At 34.5% G+C, this 26061-nt stretch overlaps 1 protein-coding gene across 1 annotated transcript; it reads left to right on the top strand.

The window, feature by feature from the left end:
- The first annotated feature begins 13225 nt into the window (after positions 1–13225).
- Positions 13226–14173, top strand: LOC101432102 (olfactory receptor 8H1-like). Its single transcript, XM_004476081.2, has one exon. The coding sequence runs from the start codon at positions 13226–13228 to the stop codon at positions 14171–14173; it is 948 nt and encodes a 315-aa protein (XP_004476138.2).
- The last annotated feature ends 11888 nt before the right edge of the window (positions 14174–26061 follow it).

The following is a 26061-nucleotide window of genomic DNA, read 5'->3' as shown; positions in this document are numbered from 1 at the left end:
TTGCATTCTGCCCAAAGTTTGTAGATTTCAGGTGCTGGCTTATTGCCATCCTCTGGGTTCCTGGGCTTCTCCCACAGCTTGCATCTGCTCTTATTGTTCCCACTGACTTCTGGCTTCTTTCCGTATGACCTTCTCCAATCTCTGGCTTCCAATGCCTTATCTTTATCAAACCCTCAGTAATATTGATTATTACCCACTTTGCTTCATTTGGGCCACTGTGCTGTTGCAGAAATATAGCCTTAGTTCCCAGGGTGTTACTGTCCTTGTTCAGGAGCCCAAATTCAGGCAGACATGGGTGCATCATACAAATGTTTCTTTAGGGAAGCTTTCATCCATGAGGTGGGGTCCAGGCAAGGAATTAAACACCAAGAAGTGCTATGCAGTATACAAAAGGTTTCTTGAAAAGAGGAGAGAAAAGGTGGCATGGAGCTAAATGATGCAAGAACACAAGACTCACTTATCTTGATTGGGAATGTGTATGAGACATTTTGGTGCATGTATGCAGGGTCTTTGTGCAAAATAATTCCATCCCTCAGGGTCACAGAGGAGTGTTTCAACCAGAATTATCTGTCTTAAATATTAGGAAGTTCTTATATTATCAAAAACAAACTTCCAAAATAAAATCAGTCTTCTATCTTGGGAGTGGAGTGATTAAAGTTATCATATGATAGATCTGCGTGTATATGTAGGTATGCTTACATATATAAATTGTTTTCACTTTTATTTTCCTTTTCTTCTTATTTTATAGGATTCTGACTCCTGTGAGCTACATTGACAATATAACAATTTAAATTAGATAATTTTACAATATAAAAAAACATTTATGAAATGTATTACTGAATTATTCTTGTGATATAATGAGTCTACTGCTTACCTATTCACTCATGCAGAAAATACAGAGTTCTCATATAAGCCACATTACTAAGACCATGCATCCTTGCAGACATTTGTTACAATTTGAAAAATAATATTATTATAATTATATTATTTACTAATTTTAGCTCATGTATATTTTTACTTTGAATCATAGAGTATAATTAAGATCGTTTCCTTAGAATTTTTCATGTTAGTTGAGCTATCTTAAACTGATTTTATTTTGTTCATTTCTTTATCTACCAGAGATTTCCATTTCTCCATTCTAAATATAATGCTATAATGCTTATGTTTTTTTTAATCTCTTCATCTTTATTTATTATTTAAGGTTACATTAAAAAAATATGAGGTCCCCATATACCCTCCATCCCCCTCACCCCACTCTTCCCATAACAACAACCTCCTCCATCATCATGGGACATCATGGCGAATACATCTCTGAGCACTGCTGGTCCACAAGGTCAATGGTCCACATTATAGTTTACACTCTCCCCCAGTCCACCCAATGGGCCATGGGAGGACATACAATGTCCAGTAACTGTCCCTGCAATACCACCCAGAAAAACTCCAAGTCCTGAAAATGCCCCACATCACGTCTCTTCTTCCCACTCCCCACCCTCAGCAGTTACCATAGCCACTTTCTCCATCTCAATGCTACATTTACTTCCATTACTAATCACAATAGTTCCAGAACAGAACATCAGTAAGTCCACTTTAATCCATAATCTGTTCCTCCATTCTGTGGACCCTGAGATGGTTATGTCTGCTCCACCTCTGTATCAAGAGGGTGCTTAGATTCCACTTGGATGATGGATACAATTTTCCTGTTTGCAGTTGTGGGCACTCTTGGCTCCCTGATGTGGTGGTTGATCTTCTTCACCTCCATGTTAGCTGGCTGGGGTAAGTCCAATAAACAAGAGGGCAGCAGTTGCATGTCTGTTGAGACTCAGGGCCTGGTGATCACATGGACAGTCCAGAGATTCAAGTCCCCTGAGTATACACTAAACCCCAGCGCCAGCTACGGGTCTGATAAAAGTGACAGGAGAGTCTTGTGAAAAAAGATTACATCTGAGTCCAACTCCATCACACTCAGGAACACAAACTCCAAAGTAGGGCCAACTGACATGGCACTGAACTCTATCTGCCATGACCATAGAACCTGTGGGTCTCTGTATCCCTCAGAATAACCAATACCTGGGGTCGTATCTACTTTAGCTGTCTCTGGGACTCTGCTGAGGTGTGCATAAGGGCGACCCCTCTGATGACCTCTGGGCTCTTTTTTGGAGACTCCTAACCATATAAACTCATTTGTCCTTTCCATTTCTCCCTTTTATTCAAGGTCAAAAAGCATTTTTAACTCGTGATATTACATGTAGGCTGAGATATCCTGCCGGTCTGAGTTGACCCTTTTATTCAAGTTCTCCAGCCACATCATCTGCTGGTACTTGATAGTAATCCCTCAGTGCCAGGGAGGCTCATCCCTGGGAGTCATGTCCCATGCTGGGGGGAAGGCAATGCATTTACATGCTGAGTTTAGCTTCAAGACTGGCCACATTTGAGCAATGTGGAGGTTCTCAGGAGGTAACTCTTAGGCACCCTGCAGCTCTAGACCTAGTCTTATTTCAGGCACACAGGCTCACAAGCATAGTCATTAGCATCAAGGGCACATTGTTGAACCATCCTTCCTTATTGGTCTTAGCCATTGCATTCGGGGAATTGTTGCTGTTCCAAGCTTACTTTTTAATATGTGAAACATAAGGGCATTCATACCTTATTTATGTTTATGCTAGTTCTAATTTGAAAATGTTAATATTACCTTGCAATGACATTGAATATGTACTCTTCTATAAAATATTTTAAGTAGTTTGTGCACTAATTTATATAATATAAAAATTATTATCTAATTGTTTTTAATCATTAATACATTCATCCTGTTCTATTGGTAGAAGCAAATACATGTTGCATTATATTTCCCTCCACAAGAAACTGTAAACTACTTTATTTGAACAAAATTATGCTTAAATGTCCATATCAATTCTTCTAAGTATGCACATCATATTTGGTTCTGGTGTATCTACCTATCTCTTTTCTAGTGGCTCTCTCTTTACCTTCTGTATAACCCGTTTCCCCCCCCCCCCCCCGTAATACCAATACTTCCAGAATGAGCCATGAATTTCCTTGCCTTTCTTCAATCATTCTTCCTGTTTGATTCTCCTAGTTCTCTAGTTTACTCCCATGGCGTACGATCAACAGCCAGTGTCTGAAAATTTTCAGATAGAATTTCCATTTGAATTTGCTGATCATAAACATTCAATTTAAAATGGGTTTGATTTAACAAGCTTCAAATAATGACAATTATTTTTGCTCAGACTGTTACATTTTGGATTCCCTGGCAATGTTTCAGGTGACCATGTGCATTCCTTGAGTTTATGTTCTCATTAGCTACTTGTAAGATGCATTTGAAATACACTTTAAAAAGACAACACAATTGTTTTCCTTAACTAATCTTATGTCAATTATTTCAGGTATTTTTGATAACCTATGGTATTCTATAAAATACAATAAATGGAATGACACTGAAATTTTTCTATCTTATAGATCCCAAGTCCCTTTTACATCCATGACAAAGCTAGTAGTCCATTCAAAAATGAAGACAAATTTTGTGGATATTTGGAGAACATAGCATATAACAGGCTAGAATTTTTCATAGTATACTACTTAGCCCCTCAAAGTATAGGAAATATAACAATGGATAGGTGAAAAACAGAGCAACTATCTGAAAATAGTAAAGACAACAAATAAGAAAAAGGGCACAAGATAGAAAAATATGTTTTATAAAAAGAACTTAGAGAAATTAATATAGTAAAATTTCATATATTAGAGAAAAATTTAATTATACATTTATTATGTAGAGTTAATTCCTCAAAAAGACATAGATAACAGACTGAATCAAATATAAAATTCAAAATATTATATATCTTACCCAATTTTTATTAAAACAATATGATGCGAAGCATTCAGATAAAGGGAAAAAAGTATTTAATATTACAGAAAGCTGTATTGATGATTTCATTTGCTGAGCTTCATTTCTTCCAGGTATTTGTATGACTCTCTATTTCACTTCTTTGGTTTGCTCTAATGTGACATCACAACTGAAGAATTTTCTATAAATTATTTTTAAGAGCAAACCCAACCATACTCTGGACCCCCCCCCCCTTTTTTTCCTTCATAACAGTTATTACGATCCATATACATAGACTTAGTTAATTATTACCTACCACCCCTACATGATAGAATGCCACTTTTGTTTGATGAACTTCTTCAAATTCCTTAAACTACACAGCCCACCATCTGCACAAGGTCCTTTACACTAGTGTCCCCATATTGGAACACATTCCTCTCAAATATTTGATAAAATGACAGCTTTTTATGAAGGGCTGACCTGAACACAACATTTCCAGTTGCTTTGTCATCACCTTGTCCCTAAATTCATTAGTCGTCTTTGTTAAAATTACTTTTCACATTCTACCATGGCATATCACTTAACTTCTGTATATTTCTCCATTGTCTCCCAGGTAGAACATAAGAATCAAGAGTACACAGATCTTTTATGGTTGTTATATTGTTTGCATAGTGTCTGACACATTGTAGTTATTCAATAAAAATTATTGAATAAATGAATTAAATGAAGTGGCATCATGAACAAAACACATGTATATTTAAATGCCTCCCAGAAATGTACATTTCCTTAATGGTATTTTTGTTGTGCATTATTTCATGTACTCATTGAACATTTATGTGTTTTCTTTGGAGAAATATTTTTCAAGTGTTTCCCAATTATTAATTGTGTTGTTGTCTTTTTGTTGTATAGTTGTAGGATTACTTACAAAGTCTGGATAATAAATCCATATCTGGTACATAATTTCCAAATATTTTATATCATTCTGAAGTTGATTTTTCACACTTTAATGATAAAGCACTTTGAAACACAAAAGTTTTTAATTTTGATGAAGCGTCATTAATCTTTTTTTTTTCTTTTGTTCCTGGCTTTGCGTATAAATGCTTAGGAATCATTGCCTAACACAAGACCATATAGAGGGTACCCTTTGTTTTTCCCTAGAAGTTTGTCTTTGCTTCCTGGCTGTTAAAGCAAATACCATTAAATGGCTTGGCTTAAACATTGCAAATTAATGGGGTAACAGGTTTGAGGCAGGCAAAAATCCAAAGTGGAGGTGTCAGAAATTTGATTCTTTCTCCCCAAAGACTGTGTTATTTACGTCTCGGGACTAGTGATTCTTCATCCTTGGCTTTTCTGCCACATAGAAATGCACATTTTGATGTCATTCTCCTTTATACTCAGGGTCACTTAGATTTCCAGCATTGTCTGTGGCTTTCTCTCTAAATCTGAATTTCATTCTGCTTATAAAGGTTTACTGTAATTATTAGATTACAGGCCAAATTTGCTCAATTGGCCACACCTTGACTAAAGCAATACTTTTAAAAAGTCCTTTTAAAAATGGAGTCACACCCACAATAAAGGATTGAACTTAGAACATACTCTAGGTGTGCATAATATAATCCCCACAACAGATCTCAGTTCTTTATATTTAGTTATTTGATCCATTTTGAGTTATTTTTTTTTATATACTGAGAGGGAGAGCTTAACATTCAAACATTTGTATATAGATATCCAGTATTCCCCAAACCATATTTTGAAGAGAAAACTATTTTCCCATTGAATGGATTTGGCACCCTTTTAAAAATCAGAGGGGTCTCACTTACACATGTCTCAGCAGGATTTCAGAGACAGTCAAAGTAGATACAATCCAAAGTAGGGGTGCTCCTGAGATCTGTGGATAAACCCAGATCCTAGGGTCATGGTAAATGGCTGTGGAGTTCAGTGCCTTGCCATTCGGCCCTACTTTGGAATTTGTGCTCCTGAGTGTGATAGAGTTGGATGCAGATGTGACCCCTCTATACATTCCTCTTTCTGTCACTTTCATTGAACTTGAGGTTGGCACTAGGGTTAGTAATATGCTCAGGAGATTTGACTTTCTGGACTGTCCTTATGCCAGCTGAGCCCTGAGCCTCAGCAGAGTTGCAACACCTACAGTTCATTGGACTTACCCAGGTCAGATAAGAGGGAGGTAAGGATGATCAACCACCATACCAGGGAACCAAGAGGATCTACAACTGCAAGCATGAGAATCCCATCTATCAGCCATGTGAGATCTAAGCCCCCTCTTGAATTAGAGGTGGAGTGAACATCACCATCCCAGGGTCCTTAGGATGGAGGAATAAACTATGGATTAGAGTGGATTTACCAGTAGTCTACTAAAGAATTACTATGACTCTAGCAATAGAAGAAAATATATCATTGATGTGGAGACAGAGGCCACAGGAGTTGCTGAGGGTGGGGGGAAGAAGGAAGAGGTGTGATATGGGGGCATTTTAAAGACTTGGAGTTGTCCTCAAAGATATTGCACGGATAGATGCAGGACACTATATATCCTTCCATAACCTACTGAATGGACTGGGAGAGTGTAAACTACAATGTAAATTATATGCTGTGTAGCAGTGCTCCAAAATGTATTTACCAAATGCAGTGAATGTGCCACACTGATAAAAGAGGTTGTTGATGTGGGATGTGTGTGGGGGATGGGCATTGTGGTATATGGAAACATCATATTTTTTAATGTAACAGTTTGTGTGATCTATGTATCTTTAAAAAAAGATAATAAAAATAGTTATGTCTTTGAAATTATCAATAATAAACAGAATATAAGCATAAAAAGCAATCAATTGGCCATAGACATGAAAGTTTCTTTCTGTATTTCCATTTCAATGCTATTGGCCTACCTATCTGCTCTTGTGCCACTGTCATGCTGTTTTGATTACTTTACCCTTGCAATAAAATTTAAGATTGGAAAGTGTTAGTGCTCCATCATTCTACTTCTTTATTCAATATGCTATTGGGTATTTGGATTTTACCATTTCATACATATTTGTTGATTTTCTTTTCTATTTCTTCTAAGATGCTTGGTGGAAGTTTAAATTTTTTATTGCATTGAATTTATTTATTTATTTATTTTTAAAGATTTATTTATTTATTTATTTCTCTCCCCTCTCCCTCCCCCTCCAGTTGTCTGCTCTCTGTGTCCATCCACTGTGTGTTCTTCTGTAACCACTTCTATCCTTATCAGCAGCACCGGGAATCTGTGTATCTTCTTGTTGCATCATCTTGTTGTGTCAGCTCTCCGTGTGTGTGGTGCCATTCTTGGGCAGGCTGCACTTCCTTTCACACTGGGTGGCTCTCCTTATGGGGTGCACTCCTTGCGCTTGGGGCTACCCTACGTGGTGGACAACCCTGCGTGGCACAGCATTCCTTGTGCTCATCAGCACTGTGCATGGGCCAGCTCCACACAGGTCATGGAGGCCCAGGGTTTGAACCGTGGACCTCCCATGTGGTAGGCAGATGCCCTATCAGTTGGGCCAAGTCCGCTTTCCTGCATTGAATTTATAAGTCACTTTGCATTGAACTGACATTTTAAGAATGTTTAGTTTTCAAATCTATGAACATGGAATATCCTTCCATTTATTTAGGGTTTTTTGAGAACTTTAAGCAATGTTTAGCAGCTTTCTGTGTATAAGCCCTTTACACCCTTGACTAAAATTAATCTTAGTTATTTGATTTTTTATAGTTTTGCTCTCCAAGGTGAAATACTATATGCAATATTATTCTTGATTTCCTCTTAAATTCCTTTTTCATTACTAAGGTGCAATGAATTAGTAATACATCTCAGCTTTTTTTGTGAAATATCTTTATTGAGGATCATGGCATCTATAAACAGGAGAAGTTTTATATTTTCTTAGAAAATTGGGATGCCTTTTATTTCTTTTTCTTGCCTAATTATTCTGGCTAGAACATACACTCCTATGATGTATAATACTGGTATTAGTAGACCTAGTCTTGTTCCTAAATATGATATTAACTCTGGGATGCTTATATATGTCCTATATAAATTTAGTTAATTTCCTACACATGTTAGTTTTATTGATTAAATATTCATACGGGATACTGGTCCAAAATATTATGGTATCTTTATCTGGTTTGGGAGTTAGGATGATGTTCACCACAAAGAAATATTTAGGAAGTGTATTCTCTGATTCTTTTTTTTTTGAAGAATATTAGTAGGATTGCTGTTTTGGAATGTTTTGTTATTTCAACAGTCTATTTATCTGGTCCTGTGATTTTCTTTGTTGGGGGTTTGGTTACTGATTTGACCTCTTTAGTTGTTATTTGCCTGCTGAAATCTTCTATTTCTTTTTGAGTAATTTTAGGTACTTTATATATTTCTAGGAATTTGTTTATCTATTTCATTGTGGCACAATTGTTCATAGTATCCTCTTATACTCATGTTATTATTATGTCAGTCTCTGATAATGTCCCACTTTCATTTCTGATATTAGTTATTTCTGTCCTTTCTTTGTTTTTGTTAGTCTAGCTAAAGTTTTGTTGATTTTATAGAAAGTTATAAGGAAAACTCTTTTGATTTCATTAATCCTTTCTTTTGTATCCTTATTTTCTATTTAATTTATTTCCACTTAACTCTTTGTAATTTCATATCTACCACACTCTTGTGTGTGTAATGCTCTTAGGTTTCAGGTATTTCAAACTGTGAAGTTATGTCCCATATTTGATATTTTTCTCCTTCTTTGTTATAAGAATTCAGTTATAAATTTACTTCTCACCACTGTTTTTGCTGCATCTATAAGAGTTGGTATGTTTTGTTTTGTTTGTCCAACTCAAGATACTTCCTAGTTAGTTTTGTTATTTCTGCTTACACCCATTGGATGTTTAAGAGTTTACATTTTGTTTTCTTTATATCATTGAATTTCCCATTTATTTCTCTGTTATTGATATCTAGCATTGATTCAAGGTTGTCAGAGAATATTCACTGTATAATTTCAATCTTGTTAATTATTTTTAAGTTTTTTTATGATCAAGCAGAGGGTCTATTTTCAAGATGACCAATGTATACAAGAAAGGAATGTTTATTCTGATATCGTGTGTGAGGTGTGTGAGGTGTTCTACATATGTCTGTTAGCTCTAGTTGATTCATAATATTGCTTCACTTTTCAATCTTCTATCCAGATGTTCTATTGATTACTAAATGTTTTGTACTTGTGATAGTTTGAGTTTTTGTGAATCCCAGAAAAGATCATATTCTTTGACCTAAACCATTCCTGTTGGTGTGGGAAACTTTGAATGTATTAGGTTCACGTACAGGATACTTTGATTAGATCACTTTTGATTAGATCATTTTAGGACCATTGACTAGACCACATCAGTGAGGCATGACCCAAGTTGGATCTCTACCTTTTTATCGGAATGTTATATAAGGAGAAAACTGAAAGCAGAAACACATCGAGACAGCTACCTTGTTTACCCTGTCATGGGAGAGAAGACTCCAGGATCTCCTACAGCAGTAGAAAGACAGAAAAACCCAGAATGGCTGAGAAAGAGGCATATGGAGCATCTCAGAGCTGAAGAAAAGGAACTCTGCCATGTGCTGGATTGCCCACAGCAAAGCTCAGCAATCAAGTGAGAAAGACCACTTGGAATTGATGATTATTTGCACTGTTTTGACTGTTTGTAACCTGTTTCTGCCTGCAGAGCAACTTCTGGGGAAGAACAATACAGAGATGGGCTTCCTGGGTCAGGTTTTCAATCTGCCACTGGATAGATTGGGGTCAAGTTACATGTACTCCAGCATGTTTACAGTGTTTACAATGTTCCCTTCAGAACAAAATTGGGCACTGCACCAGGGAAGGGTTTGGGTAGGTATGAGGTTGACTTGCAAGTTGTAAGTTGCATTTTCTTAATTCAGGACTCACCCTGTTACTACCATCATTTAACTGCTTTATAGGATTTTGTGGTCTATAATTGGCTTTTTATTATAGTTTTTCAAAGACTCTGTGGGAGAATAGACCTTGGAGTACCTTATACTACCATCTTGATTACCTAGAAGCAATAGCAATAATATTAAGAGCAATAAAATAATTTAAGGATGCAAATTTTATCCCCAGAGAACACGATAAAATATAATGCAATTTAGTATGTTTAAAAAATACAATCAAGGGAGTAAAACTGTATATTAAATATTATATTACCTAAATATAAGCCAAAAGAAGAAAATAATCTCAAAATTATACAACATAAAATGAAAATAGCACATAAATAAATAATTTTAAATGTATGACATAAACTTTCCAATTAAAACTCTTTAACAGACTCTATTAAAATGTAAGGCCAAACTATAAGATATCTATAAGAAATAGATGAATAATGAAGGAATGGAAGAATGTATATCTGTATATATAGCATCTAAATAGAACAGTACAGCAAAGTAGTTTTATTAGAAAAAGTGGACTTTTGTATTCCAGAAATGTGAATGCATATAAAATAGCAATAGAATAAATTTTCCAGAAAATTATAAATTCCTTTACAGAGCTTCAAATCAAATCAAAATTTATTTTTCACATCAAAAATTGAGAGAAATAAAAACAGGTATATGATTTTAAAAAATGATGACATTTAGCAATTTTCAGGGATAAGGTTTTAATTTTGTTGAAATGTGAGATAAAAGTCCTATTTCCTTTCTATTTCTTACTCCTAATTTCTGCCAAAACAATTTTATTATTAGAGATTATATATTACAGTCCCATCAATAAAAATTCAGTTAAGTTTAGTCATAAAAATTTTATAAATTACTCTTTCTTTGACTACTAATATTTTTTCAAAGTACACTTGAGTATAAAAAATTGATTTCAATGCTGGTAAGAAAAATCCCCTTAGGGTGATTTTGCAAGGAGTAAGAGACTATTGAGGTGACATTGGCCCATAAAATATTAAAACCCAAGGTCACCTATTGTGAAATAAATTAATGCTGACATTTTAATTTCCAAATAAGCTTTTCTCAGCTTTGTTGAATTTTTGTTTAATGGAAGAATTGTACCATCATATTTATCAAATACATATTATTTTGAAAATCCTTGATCCATACCATCAAATTATCTCCAAACTTCTGAAGTATATAAAGAGATTCCTGTAGGAATTGATCCTAAATCTACATGGAAAATGACTTCGTTATCATTAATTAGTGAAAGATTCACAAGGGTGCATTTTACTTGATTGAATAAAGAGGAAATAAGCTTTTGTCTATTCACGTAATTAGAAAACATTTACTAATCTCACCATTGATTTTTAGTTTTTACTCTCATATATCTTTTAATATAATAAAAGCCAATACATTAAACAATAAAACAAGTTTCACAAACATTTTTGTGGATGTATATTATAACCAGTCATATATATTATAACAGTGCATCTGCTGTATTGATGAATTAGTTGAAACTCCCAAATCTGACCAGAAATTTTCCACCATGTTTTCCATGTGATACCTCAAGAGGTCCCATTCATCTGAGGTGGTGCACATGGCTAGAAATTAGTTAGTTATGGTGCAATAGTCAATGCAAAATATATAAAATTGTGCGTGTTACAAAAGTCTATTATAACATAGGTCAAGGTTTATTATAAATATATAATGATAAAATAAGAATATTACTGAAAATTTGGTATGATGAAATTATATAAACACATAAATGCACATGTAAAAAGCTGTACTTGCAATAAGGAGAATACTTGGAAAAATACACATCTAAAGAAAACCGTCATTTATGAACAATTTTCTCTGTCTTCTTTGAATTTTGTTATGATTTTTGTGTAATGAACAATGATTAATACTAAAAAAGTGTTAAACTTTTAAATATAAAAAATGTTTTATTGTGGAAAAATATGCTTTCATCCCTGGTGGTTAAAAATGAGTTTTTTCAGCCAAAGATTAATTAACCATTTCTCTAGATATACCTCTTCTATGAATAAGACACCACATTACACGGTTTCTACGGAGAATTCAACTCTGTTTCAAAACTTAACACAGATTAATTACTCCTTCAACTTTTATACTTGACATCATGCCAAGGAATCTTCCTTGGAAATTGGTCCCAGAGATGACCAAATGTTGCATTATCAACAATCCTCAATATAAGAGATGCCCTTTCATTATCAGGGTGAAAGGCAAGGCATACCCTCCTCTGCTTGTGTTCATAATAGCTCCCTGGTACACTTGTGAAACATTAATTTCCAAGTGAATTTTCTATTTTACCAGGACCTGAGCAAAATTTTTATGTATTTTAATGTACTTCACAAATATAATTAAAGGCACAAAAATTAAACTTGAGTATTCATAAAGGAAACAATTATATTGCAGAAATTCTAGGCTCCTCTTATTAAATGGCTTACATAATTTATTTCTGAGGAAAATTTGAGATTGAAAACTTTCTACTCACATAATGCTGGAAGAAGTTTTTCACCCACTTTAACTCCTAGTGAGTATTAATCTCAAAGTTAGAGCGTTATAGCTTATCTAAAAAAATGGAGATACTATTAGAAGTATATGTCTATACATAGAAATATATTATGTATTCCTTACCTAATGATGCCAGTTTTTGTAAAAATTGAAATATAGAATTAATGGAATCAGAATCATCAAGGAACATGCAAATATTTAAAATATAGTTTTTGAAAGAAATTAGATGAATTTATAGTGAAAATATATCTTATAAAAATTAATGATAATGTGTTGTCTATTATATCAAAACATTTAAGGTTTTAATTTATAATCTCTTACTGGCACTAAATAATATTGGATACAAAAGGGAGTAAATGATGCATTAAAACTCTATATAATTGTTTGTTAAATAGCTAGTCCTCTTTTTGTTTTCCTGAAATTAAATATCCATACAAATATAGTATTTTGAGCAGGATCTCTGGACTCAAACTATCTTCATAGAATATCAAAACCAATAATAATAGTTGGGAATCTGGGTAAGATCCTTAACTTTCTGTGCTCTTTTTTTCATCTAATAAGTGTGTGCAATAGAAATAACTATCGTATAATATTTTGGATATTATATTTTACACATCTGGATAAATGTGGTAATGAAAGGAAGTAATTATAACAGTGTCATGTCCATTCTAATTATGTAATATATATGAGTTTCTATTATACATTATTCAAATGTTTTTAATACCAAATTTATATTTGGCAATCAAACTAAGATTTTGTATGTCATATTTTGCAAACTACTCTTTATTATGAAATTCTAGAGGCACTAAAATAATTTTTTTAATGCCAGATAATTCTGATTTTAAAAAAAAACCTGTTTTGAAATCATTTGTGCTAAGTTTCACTTATGATTTCTCAACAGTTTACAACAGTTGTGCACTATGGAAAATAAGAATAACACAAATGTGACCTACTTCATCTTTATGGGATTGACAGACTCTGAAATGATCCAGCAGCTCCTCTTTATGTTATTTCTCCTAATATACCTGATTACTATGCTGGGGAATGCAGGGATGATTCTGATAATTCATCTGGATCTCCAGCTTCATGTCCCCATGTATTATTTCCTCAGCCAATTGTCATTCCTTGACCTGGGTTACTCAATGGTTATTACACCTGAAACTTTGAAGAACTTACTAACATCCTACAAGTGTATTTCAATCATGGGTTGCTTCAGTCAGATGTGGTTTTTTTTCTTCTTGGGTGCCACTGAAATTTTCCTTCTCTCTTCAATGGCCTATGACCGATATGTAGCTATCTGCAATCCCCTTCACTACCCAGTGGTTATGTCCATGAGACTTTGTGGTGCCCTCATCACTGGGTCCTATGTTATTGGATTTACTGAATCTTTAGTCATTGTTCTTTATATGAACAGTTTATATTTCTGCAACTCCAATGTAATCTATCACTTTTTCTGTGACTTAACCCCAATTTTAGCCCTGTCCTGTACTGACACTCATGACACTGAAATCATGATATTCATTATCACTAGTTTAAATGTAATGGTGTCTCTTACCACAATCTCTGTATCATATGGGTCCATTCTGTCTACTATCCTGAAAATGAATTCCTCTTCAGGAAAGCGCAAAGCCTTCTCTACTTGTGCCTCCCACCTCCTGGGTGTCACCATCTTTTATGGCACTACAATGTTTACTTATTTAAAGCCAAAGAAGTCCTACTCCTTGGGAAAGGATCAAGTGGCCTCTGTGTTTTATACTATGGTGATCCCAATGCTGAATCCCCTCATTTATAGTCTTAGGAACAAGGAGGTGAAATACGCTGTCATTAGAGTCATGCAGAAGAGAAAGGGCTCCAGACAACTGAAATGACAATGATACTGAACCCTTAAGTGCATCTTTCCTTTCTTTGCTATTTGGATATTTTCTTGGTCTCTTTCTAAACACAGTGGCATCCTTTAATTAATTCTGTTGAGCCCTCCTCTATTTAACCATAGTAAGTGTGCTTCTAAAACCATATTCTTGGAAAACAAAACTATTTTCCAAGAGCATGGCTTTAGAAGTATACACAGTACATGGAAGCCATGAAACATGTATTCTCCTGTGGCTCAAAACAACTAATGAGACAAACAAAACGAAACAGAAACATGGTATTTTATTTTTCAAATTTTATCACAGAAATTCTCATGCATAATCCAAATTCAAAGAATTTTATCATGGAGAGCTCTGTCCAATATCATTCTATTTTCTCTCTAGAGAAGAAAAATTGCTCAGTCTTAGTGAGTACTGCTTTGGACTAGAAAATCCAGGGTTTAGATTATAGAAATACCAACTTTTTAGCTGTATATCCTTTGCTAAGTCATTGAAATTTTAAATCTGTTTTCCTTAATTTTAAAAGATAAATAAGCTAATCCATAGAGTTATTTTACAGATTAAATAAGATGATAACTGGAAAGAATTTAATGCAGGAGTACTAAATTTTGACCACAATCATCAGATTGCTTACATCCCTTTAAAAGTTTGAATATACAATTAGTAATACATTTGTTATGAAAATTACCACAGGATTTTATTAAATATTTTTGGCCACTTTTATTCATAAACAAACAAATAGCTCAAAAGACTAAAACAGCACTTCAATATTTGGCCTTAGAGCAAAAGAAAATATAAGAGACTTACATTACAGAAAAATGTGAAAATTTCAAAAAATATTTTTCATTACTAAAGAAAATAGAAATATAGAAAGAATTCTTGAGAGTTTAGTTCAAAGTCTTCTAGAATAATCTTATATATGCATATATTACATATATATTTTTTTGTCATTTTCTATTTCTATTGTGCAGCTTTGTTTTCTACCCATCACTATAACCTTTGATAATTCCTTTGAAATTTAAATTGAAGAGATGAATATTTTCTTAGTACATGAATTAAATCAGGAATCTAATCTTGCAATGATTTAGGACCTGAAGTTTTATAAATTCAAGCAATGAAATAGTTGTATGCAGTTATATCTCTTTTGTGTTTACTTGCTAACTTTTTGACAACCCTACCATTCTTTGTTGCATCAACAAGCATCAGTAATTATATCTCCCTGTTTTATTTCAGTAAAAATAAAAGGATCAGCTCATTTCCCTGGGTTATGTTCTTATAAATATGTAAATTTTTGAGTTAAATTCTTGGCTTATTTTTCATAAGAATTTGAATAGAGAAAAGTTGTAAAAATAAGGATTGACAAAGAATTCAAATTTGTAATATCCCATAAATTTTGGTAAGGAAGTTTGTTAACATTTTCTTTTAAAAATGTCTATGCCATCTAGAATAGCAGTTTTAATTTTCTCTATTATTCCATGTATATTTACGAAAGGGTGTTTACTTCATTTTCCTATATTTGAATTTAAACAATGTTTATTAGATATATTTTTCCCTTCAAGAGATTTGTTGCCTTTGTATGTACATTAAAAACTTTCAAATTATATTTCTTCATTTTCTCAAATGATTTTTGAAAGATGAAAATAAAGTTCAACCTGTTAGAGGATCAATATTTAATTTATTGCCAGAAGTTCATCACTTTTAATTAATTTATTCAAATAATTAAAGTTGTGCATTATTTTCTTCTACATCCTGAATTTATATTAAAATTCTGACTTATCATATATAATACCTATATAAATAATTATATTAACATTTATTTTTGCTCTGAACTTTATGTTGACCAGGATCTATATTTATTGCAATTCTTCTCTGTTTCCTCTATCTATAACTATGTCTTGGATAAGCATTTATTTTTGAATAATATACCTTTTTAAATAATTTATAATCTTGTACATGCATTGTCTTTTCTTACATTCATATATCCTTCACATTACCTAGTCTTTTTATGAACCATGCTGGCCTTATTTTCATTTATACACATTTCCATTAATTAAAATATGTATCCTTTCTTTTTTTTTAAGATTTATTTTTTAATTTTATTTCTCTCCCCCTTCCCTGCCTCCCCCAGTTGTCTGCTCTCTGTGTCCATTCGCTGTGTGTATTCTTCTATGTCCGAGGCACCCAAAATCTGTGTTTCATTTTGTTGTGTCACCTTGCTGCATCAGCTCTCCATGTGTGCGGCTCCATTCCTGGGCAGGTTGCACTTTTTTTGCGCTGGGTGGCACTCCTTACAGGGCACACTCCTTGTGTGTGGGGATCCCCTATGTGGGGAACACCCCTGCATGGTACAGCACTCCTTGCACACATCAGAACTGCAGTGGGCCAGCGCATCACATGGGTCAAGAGGCCCTGGTTTTGAAACTTCATCCTTCCATGTGGTAGGTGGACGTGCTATCCATTGGGCCAAATCTGCTTCCCTGTTTCCTTTCTTTTTTTTAGGGTGATGTTTCTGAAAATAATCTCTCATTTTTCAGAAAGCAATAAGTTCAGGAATTTTTTTATGTTTTAATTAAACTCAGACTATCTGATTATCCTCTTAGAGTATATTCTAGAATTCATTTATTATGTTATTATATAAATGCAATAGTATCTTTGGGGAATGTGAAAATTCTAGAGTAATTGCATTCTCCCTGTTTTTCTGTCTGTAACAGTGCATATATTTTGTGTAAGATGTGGTCTTAAGTATTTTTCAGACAAAATCATTTTGTTATGACATGTTTTAGTTTGCTAAAGATTGCCATTGCAAAAACACCAGAAATATGATGATTTTTACAATGGGAATTTATTAGGGTAATACCTTAGTTCTGAGGCTGTGAAAATGTCTAAATCAAGACATAATCAGAGATGCTTTTTCATCAGATGTGTGCTGCTGAATGAGCCTGGACTCCTGCCATGTAGCAAGGCAAAATGGCAGCTGGACTCTGCTTTTTCTTCCACACTCACTTTCTCCCAGAGTTCAGCTGTGGACAAGGGGGCATATGGCTCAACTCTCCCCCAGTTAATTCTCTTCAGCTTTGGGTTGTACTGATGATTCCAGCCTCTGACCTTTTTCTTAGGCTTTCAGAGTTTCTCTGTTTTTCTGCAACTGCAGGCAATGCTGAAGTTCTCTCTCTCAATGCAGGATAAAAATGGAAGTTATCTTTCTTGGTGTTCCATTTTTTTAAGTCATCAGTAAAATGATTCAGATCCAACCTGTGTCCAGTAATCTAACCAAGGCCTGGACCATAAGCAAAGTGACCTTATGGAAACTGTGACCTAAAGATCCATTAAAAGAATTTGACCAAAATGTCTCACATAAAATAGGTTCACATGTACAAGAACGGGTTCGCTTCAGAACAAAATGTTCTGGGGTCCATAAAAGATTCAAACCAAGACAGTGTGGTATGCCAAAATTCTATGCATTGGAAAAAGTTGAACTACAAAATAATAAAGAAAATATGACTGGAATAGACCATGACAAAATGTGAACAATAGATTTTGTTTGCAAATGATTAGTATTATATAATAATGGTAAAAAAGTGATTATATTTAATGAGCACCCATTGAGTTTGAGACAGTCTTCATTGTTTTAGGTACACAATTAACTTAGTTTATCTTCACAAGATTTCTATTTGGTAGAAACGTAAATTATCTGAAATTCAATATCCAGTTATGAAAAGTGATCCCCCTACTTGATTAAGCAAAGACATAAGAGCATTCCAGAATCTTCTCTAAATCTTGCATATCCCATATTGTCCATCAGCATATCATGTTTATTCTTTGTGCAAAATATATTTGGCATGTGGCTATATCTCAACACCTCCTGTGCTAATATCCTGAATCAAAGAACCATAATTTCCATCTTTAAATTATTGCCAGAGCCTTTTAGATTCTTTCTCTGTCCTGACTTTCTCCCCTTTAGTTTAAAATCAATGCAAAGGCAATTTATACTTATAAACATATGTTGTATCATGTCACGTTTCTTTACAAAACTATATGACTCCCATCACAACAAGAATAACTATTGCTTTCCAGATCCTACAAGTACAACCTGATTTTGTTCCTACTCCTTTCTTTGTTTATCACACACATTTTGGAGTGGCAACAATGATCTCTTCACCCTTCCTATTCACATTAGTTCTGATGCTTCCTGGAATATTTGTATTTTTTCTTCATCCTGAAATTCCCTTTCCCTAGTAAAACTCCATGGGTTTTTTTCTCCTTCTGTTCCTCATAGGCAATCCCTTACCACACTATTTAAAATCACACAATCCCCATTAATCATCAGTACTGAATTTCTTTTCCATAGCAGTTTTCCTTCTCTAACATTCTCTATATTTGTACTGTAGTATGCCTTTTTTATTCTGTTTTCCTCACATTGAAACTTTAATAAGCACAAGATTTTTGTCAATTATTTTGAATGCTATATCCCCAAAATCTAAAAGAGTACCTCAATAAATGTATTTGCATTGCTAAATTTAACAGATGTTGAAACTGTGACACAAAAAGCTTTCATAACTTGTTCATGGTGAGTAAACAGTTTGAAAGGACAAGCTCAAATCAGAACTCAGACTCTGGAGTTCACATTCTTTTTTTTTTTTATCTTTTTATTTTTTTTAATTTTTTAAAATGTATTATCTTTTTTTTAAAGACACATAGATCACACAAAATGTTACCTTAAAAAGTATAAAGGTTCCCATATACCCACACTCCCGAGCCCTCTCCCTCCTCCCAAATCAACAACCTCTTTCATCAATATATCATATTCATTGCATTTGATGAATACATTTTGGAACACTGCTGCAGAGCATGGATCATAATTTACATTGTAGTTTACATTCTCTCCCAGTACATTCAGTGGGTAATGGCAGGATTTATAATGTCCTGCATCTGTCCCTGCAATATCAATATCAGGACAACTCCAAGTCCCAAAAATGCCCCCCACATCACACCTCTTCCTCCCTATCCTTGCCCTCAGCAACTCCCATGGCCACTATCACCACATCAAGATAAACTTTCTTCCATTGCTAGAGTCACAGTAATTCTATAGTAAATGACAAGTAAGTCCATTCTAATCCTTATTTTATTCCTCCAACCTGATGACCCTGGGATGGCAAAGCCCACTCCATCTCTTGATTGAGAGGGGACTTAGATCCCACATGGCTGATGGATGGGATTCTCCTACTTGTAGTTTTGACCCTCTCAGTTCCTTGGTGCAGTGGTTGATGATCCTCACCTCCTTATTAGCTGACCTGGGTAAGTCCAATAAACTGGAGAGTAGGTATTACAACTCTGCTGAGGCTCAGGGCCCATCTGGCACATGGACAGTTTCTCTGGATTGGATTCAAGTCTCCTGGGCATACACAAACCCCAGCACCAACCATAGGTTCAGAAAAAATGAATTTGGCAATATATTAGGCTTCATTTTTTAAGAAGATTTGGATCACAGAGGGGTTCAACTATTGCATGGGAGGAACATTGGTGTGGGGTGTCATTGTGGGGGGTGCATGAGTGAGAGGAATGCATTTGGATGTATAGATATGTTTGGATATTTGTTGGATATTAACATACTGGGTAGAGTTTACATGACAACTGAATGAGTGCTGAGTTCCCATCTTGGGGAGCTCGGTCTCATTGCCCAATGAAACACCAACAATCCCCCTAGTACAAGGGCAAAGACCAGTGAAAAATGATGGTCCAGTGATGAGCCTTTGATACTGATGATTATGCTTATGAGCCTGTGTGCTTGAAATTTCAACTTGGCCTAGAGCTGCAGGGTGCCTAAGAGTAACCTCCTGAGAGTATCCAGGTTGCTCAAATGTGGCCACTCCCTAAGTCGAACTTGGCATATAAATGCATTACCTTCCCCCCAGTGTGGGGTGTGACTCCTGGGGATGAGGCTCCCTGGTGCCAAGGGATTACAACCAAGAACTTGCTGGTGATGTAACTAGAAAAGACCTTGAATAAAAGGGGCAAACGGTAAAGACAAATGAGTTATATGGATAAGAGACTTCAAAATGTGTTGGGAGGTCATCAGAGGGGTTGCACTTACACACGTCTCAGCAGGAACTCAGAGACAGCCAAAGTAGATACAACCGCAGGAGGTGGTGTTCCTGAGGGCTACAGAGACACCCAGATTCTATGGTCATGGCAGATGGCTCTGGAGTTCAGTGCCTTGTCAGTGGGCCCTACTTTGGAATTTGTGCTCCTGAGTGTGATAGAGTTGGACTCAGATGTGACTTCTCTAGAGTTCACATTCTTAATCACCACTTTATCATATGACATTTTTCTCAACAAAATTATACTATTCTTAAGAGAGTTGAAAATATATAATACATTACTTTCTTATATTATAAGGTATTAAAAATACAGGGATGAAAGGTGTATTTTGTTGGCAGACTTCAATAGCACTGCTAATAGAAGACTGTAATTTTGGAGATAGCTGCTAAATGTTCTCAAACATACAAATATATTTTAATTTCAGAGAGAAGAACTGTGTCATAGAACAGTGATTTATCAGGTAATGTGATTCAGTTGGGAAGAAAGCTTGTACCAAGTAAAGTTTGGTTAGTGTAAGAAAGGGGTTCAGAAACAGAGTGACTCAACAGAAGGAAAGGTATTATCCTTGTTTTGTTTCGTCTGTTTGTTTTTTGGTATTGGGCCTGGTGATTGAACCTGGGACATCGAATGTGGAAAACCAGTATTCAAGCATAAAGCCACATTAGCTTCACTGATTTGTTTTTTGTTCTTTCATTTGTTTGCTTATTGGTTTTTGAGGCACAGGGAACTGAACTCAGAACCTCTTGTATGGGAAGTAGGTGCAAAACCACTTGAGCCACATCCACTCTCCTATCTTTGGTTTTAACAGCATAGACGTTGTGGGTGGCTCTCTCCTTGAGGTAGTTCTGGGACCCATGTTTATTGTTGTTACTTTGCTGTCTTGCAAGTGTTGTCTTCTGCAGGGTTGAGTAGGCTTCACATAGCACACTTGCCACATTCTGGTCTGAGGGAAAGTTGAGATTTTACCATTTGGAAAACAATTTCAGAATTTTTTACATATGTAAAGTTTTTAGAGAAAAACTCAATTTTTAAAAAGAGACATAAGACTAAAGAGATTACCTATTTCTGTGAGCATACAAGCAATTGTATATTTACTACAAATTATCAAAGTTAACAACTAAAAGTTATATATAACATTTTCTTACAATTTGTTTACTATTAGGGCATGACTTTATTGATATCTTTAACTTAAACCCTTATGTTTGTTTTTTCTTTTGTCCTAGCAATTATTATATGCATGTTTACTTTATCTTAGCCTACCTAAAATAACATACCACCTAACTTATAACATTACAACTGTAAAGTAGGGGTGACTCAATTCTTCTTTCAAATTTTATTTTTTTCATAAATTTACTTTTATTTATAGCTTAAAACCAGCAATTAAACAACCTGGTTTTGCTTGACGAAATTTTTAAAGCAAATAAAATTATAAAACCAATTATTTGATATATCTACCTTCATTTGTACATTTTAGTGTCATTTGTGTCTATGTTTAGTGTCTTTCTGTTATCATATTCTTGTCTGATAATTTTTGAAGCATAAGTGTACTGGTAAAATAATTATTTTTTTGTCTGCATCTGAAATAATCTTCCTAAAATATATTTATTTGTTTGTATGTTGGAAAGTTGTTTTCAGTGGGTATTGAAATCAGGAATTGGTTTTATCTTCCATTATTTTAAATATATCTGTCCATTATCTTCTTTCTATCAATGTAGATGTCAAATCTCATAATTATTATATTTTTTCATATTATATTAATAATGGTAATATAATAATATAATAATGTGATATATGCTTTCCTCTGAATTCCTTCATAATTGTGTACTTATCTTTGTTTTTAAGCAGTAAGTCTGATAAATCCAGATGTATTTTATGGTTCTTTGATGTGGTTTTTGCATTTATCCTTCCTAGGGTTTCAATGTCCCTCTGAATTGAAGTCTGATTTACATATTTTGGGGAAGGTCTTAGTACATATTTCTTCTGGCCAATTTCCCCTCTGTTCTTATTGTAGAAATGTCACCACATTTATATTAAATTGTTTGATGTTTTCCCATAAAATCTTGGATAATTTTCTCACTCTAGATTTTTCTTTAACTTTCTTTGTGTCAATTCTTTTGGGCTTCTCTTCAAGTTCACTCATTCTTTCCTCAGCTATACTTATATTACTGATGCACCTGTTAAAGGAATTCTTTGTTTCTGATACTGCATTTATATATTTTTAAAATCTTATTTCTAGCATTGGATATTCCCTTGTAATGTCCACCTACCTGAGAAAATTTCTCATGTATCTATGCATGTTATTTATCCTGTCCACTAGTCTTTTAAGTAAGAAACTGTCAGTGGCTTTTAGGCAAAGATCATTAGGAAAATTTTGTCTCAGCAAGTTAGCTTTATTACTCATTGTAGCAAAGAAGAACACAACCTTTGGAAAATGGGCAGATTTAAATTATAATAGTGTTTAAAAGAAATAATTGAAAAGAACATAATGTACCTTCAGGGAAGAACAGGAAGAGTAGACTGGCCATCTGCTGTAAAGCTTCCTGAGTTGATTCCTCCATTTAACAGGCTGGGAGTAGAAGCTCTCTTTCCAAAGAAACAGGAGTGGAGAAGTAGCCTTTCACCAATTACAGCTGTTGATTGGCTAATTTGATTACCTTCATTCCAATCTTGAGCAATGTTGAGGTTAAAACCTGCCCAAGGCCAACAGATAGGGCATCCGCCTACCACATGGGAGGTTCACGGTTTGAACCCCGGGCCTCCTTGACCCGTGTGGAGCTGGCCCACGTGCAGTGCTGATACACGCAAGGAGTGCCCTGCCACGCAGGGGTGTCCCCCACGTAGGGAAGCCCCATGTGCAAAGAGTGTGCCCTGTAAGGAGAGCCGCCCAGCACGAAAGAAAGTGCAGCCTGCCCAAGAATGGCACCGCACACATGGAGAGCTGACCCAGCAAGATGATGCAACAAAAAGAAACACAGATTCCTGGTGCCACTGTTAAGGATAGAAGTGGTCACAGAAGAACACACAGCAAATGGGCACAGAGAGCAGACAACTGGGGAAGGGGAGGAAGGGGAGAGAAATAAATAAATAAATAAATCTTTAAAGAAAAAGAAAAAATAACCTGCCTAAGGATCATGGCGGTGGCACTTGGATGACATGGTACGAGTTTGTGGAACTGTAGGTCCAAGACCTGAGACTCATTCAAATCAGCAGATGCTACTGGTTGATTGCAGAGGGAAGAAGTCAAGTTATACTTAACCTTAAAACAGTAGGAAGGTTGGAATTAAGTGAGAAAGATGCAATCTAAAAATAATTGTCATTCAAAAAATTACATCAGCTTTTAGGAGAAAGAGGAAGACGGCAAGAAAATCAGCAATGTGAGAGAATTTTTTCAGAAAACCTAAACTGACATTATATCTGAGGTCAGTTTTCCAGCCCATCTTCTATGACTTCTGTATATACAGTGGCCCTGTAATGACAGCTAATGTAATTACAGCTGTCAATGCACTCCAGTCAAAGAACTCCAAGAACACTCTGGTGGTTGAGTAAGTTGTTTTTATTATTCATGGTAATAGGGGAGAACTTTCATCACAGAGAACCTTGGGCCATTTCAGGAAGAAAGTGTTAAAAAGACTTATTACAGGATTTGGGCTTGTGTTAGTGAGTTGGGAAGTTTTTAAGGAAGAAGGAATCTGCTTTGGATTGGATGCTCTCAGGATATGAGAGCAGTTTTATCATTAGGTATTTTAACAAATATTATTTATAAGGAGAACAGATTATAGCAAAGCTAAAGCTGAAATTGATCATGAAATGATTGTCACCCATATAAGCCAGGAGAGGGGGTGTTTGGAACATGTTAGACAATGTTCATGTTTTTTATTGTGTTCAAAAACACTGGGTAACAAAAAGGGTAAAAAGAGAGATAATTGTAAGGTAGGTCAATGGAAAGTCAAAAGAGATAATGGATGATGTAAGTAGTGCTTTTATATTGATAATATTAAATGTTAATTGATTTATCTCCCCAGTAAAAAGACAAAGACTGGTAGAATGGATTAAAAAATAAATCCATCTACATTTTGTCTGCCAGAGACTCATCTTACACACAAGGGCACAGAGCCTGAAAGTAAAAGTTTGGAAAAAGATGTTCCACACAAAGAGTAATCAAAAAAGAACTGGAATAGTAATAGTAATATCAGACAAAATAGACTGTAAATACAAAAATTCTTAAGAGATGAAGAAGGATACTATATATTAATAAAAAGAGCAATTCGTCAAGAATAAATAAAAATGAGGCACCCTTGCAACATTACAGAGAGAAATATATGTCTCTACAATAATAGTTAGAGACTTCAATACAACACTCTCATTCTTTGGATAGAACAGCTGGGCAAAGGATCAATGAGGAAACAGAGAATTTGAATAATATGATAAATGAATTAGACCTCATAGATAAATATATAAAATTGCACACCAAAATAGCAGGATATACATTCTTCTCAAGTACTCATAGATCTTTCTCCAGGATAGACCATATGTTGTGTCATAAAAAAAGTCTTAAATTTAAAAAGTTTGAAGTTTTACAAAGCATTTTTTATGATCATAACAGAATGAAGCTGGAAATTATCAAAAAGTGGAAAAAGGGAAAGCTCACAAATATGTTGAGATTAAAGAACAAATATATTGAGGTTAAAGTCAGTGGATCAAATGAGAAATTGCAAGAGAATTCAGTAAATATCTTCAGAAGAATGAAAATGAGAACGCAACATAACAAAAGTTATGGGAGGCAGAGAAGACAGTGGTGAGAAGGAAATGTATAGCCTCAAAGCTTACATTAAAAAGGAAGAAAGAGTTAAAATAAAAAACCTCACTGAAAACCTCCAGGGAACTAGGAAAAGAACAGTAAACTAATCCCAAAGAAAGCAGAAGGAAAGAAATAGCAAAGGTTAGAGCAGAAATAAATGAAATTTAAAATAAAAAGCACTAGGGAAAAACAATCTTAGCAAAAGTTGGTACTTTAAATGATACAAAAATATTGAGAAACCCTTTGCTAGACTGACAATTAAAAAAAAGAGAGAAGATACTAATAAAATCAGAAATAAGAAGGGGACATAGTACCAACCCCACAAAAATAAAAGTTATCGTAAGAGAACACTATGAACAGCTGTACTCCAACAAACTAGACAATGTAGACAAAATGAACAAATTCCTTGAAGCACACATAGAAAGTACACTGACCCAGGAAGGAACAGAAGTTCTCAACAAATCAATCACAAATAAGGAGATTGAAATAGTCACCAAAATTTCCCAAATATCTAGTGCTGAAAATTGAGGGTGTGTGGAAAATAACTATACCAAGCGTATACTATGGACCATAATTAGTGGTGATAGTCTAAACATGTTCTTTCATACTGTATAACAAATATTCCACAACAATGTAAGGTTTTGGTTGAGGTGTGATGTATGAGAATCTTCCACATTGTGCATGATTGTTTTTGTAAGCTCACAATTTCTCTAAATAAATAAAACCTCCCAAAGATGAAAAGCACAGTTCCAGAAGTCTTCACAGGTGAATTCTACCAATCATTTAAAGAAGAATTAATAACAAATTCTTCCAAAAAATAGAAGAGGAGGGAATGCTGCAAAATTCATTGAATGAAGTGAATATCATGCTAATGCCAAAGCCAGATTAAGGTAAAATTAAATATATAGATATATCAATTTTTGTAATGAATATAGATTAATTACAAAAATCTTCAAAAAATACTTACTAATCAAATCCAAGAACCCATTAA

This window comes from Dasypus novemcinctus, chromosome 10 (assembly GCF_030445035.2).
Source record: "Dasypus novemcinctus isolate mDasNov1 chromosome 10, mDasNov1.1.hap2, whole genome shotgun sequence".
Classification (NCBI taxonomy): domain Eukaryota; kingdom Metazoa; phylum Chordata; class Mammalia; order Cingulata; family Dasypodidae; genus Dasypus; species Dasypus novemcinctus.
Note: the sequence above shows the minus strand (reverse complement) of the source record. Positions and strands in the feature narration are given on the sequence as shown.

Excerpts from the sequence above, each read along its gene's own strand:
- LOC101432102 (XM_004476081.2), top strand. The coding sequence starts at position 13,226 with ATGGAAAATAAGAATAACACAAATGTGACCTACTTCATCTTTATGGGA.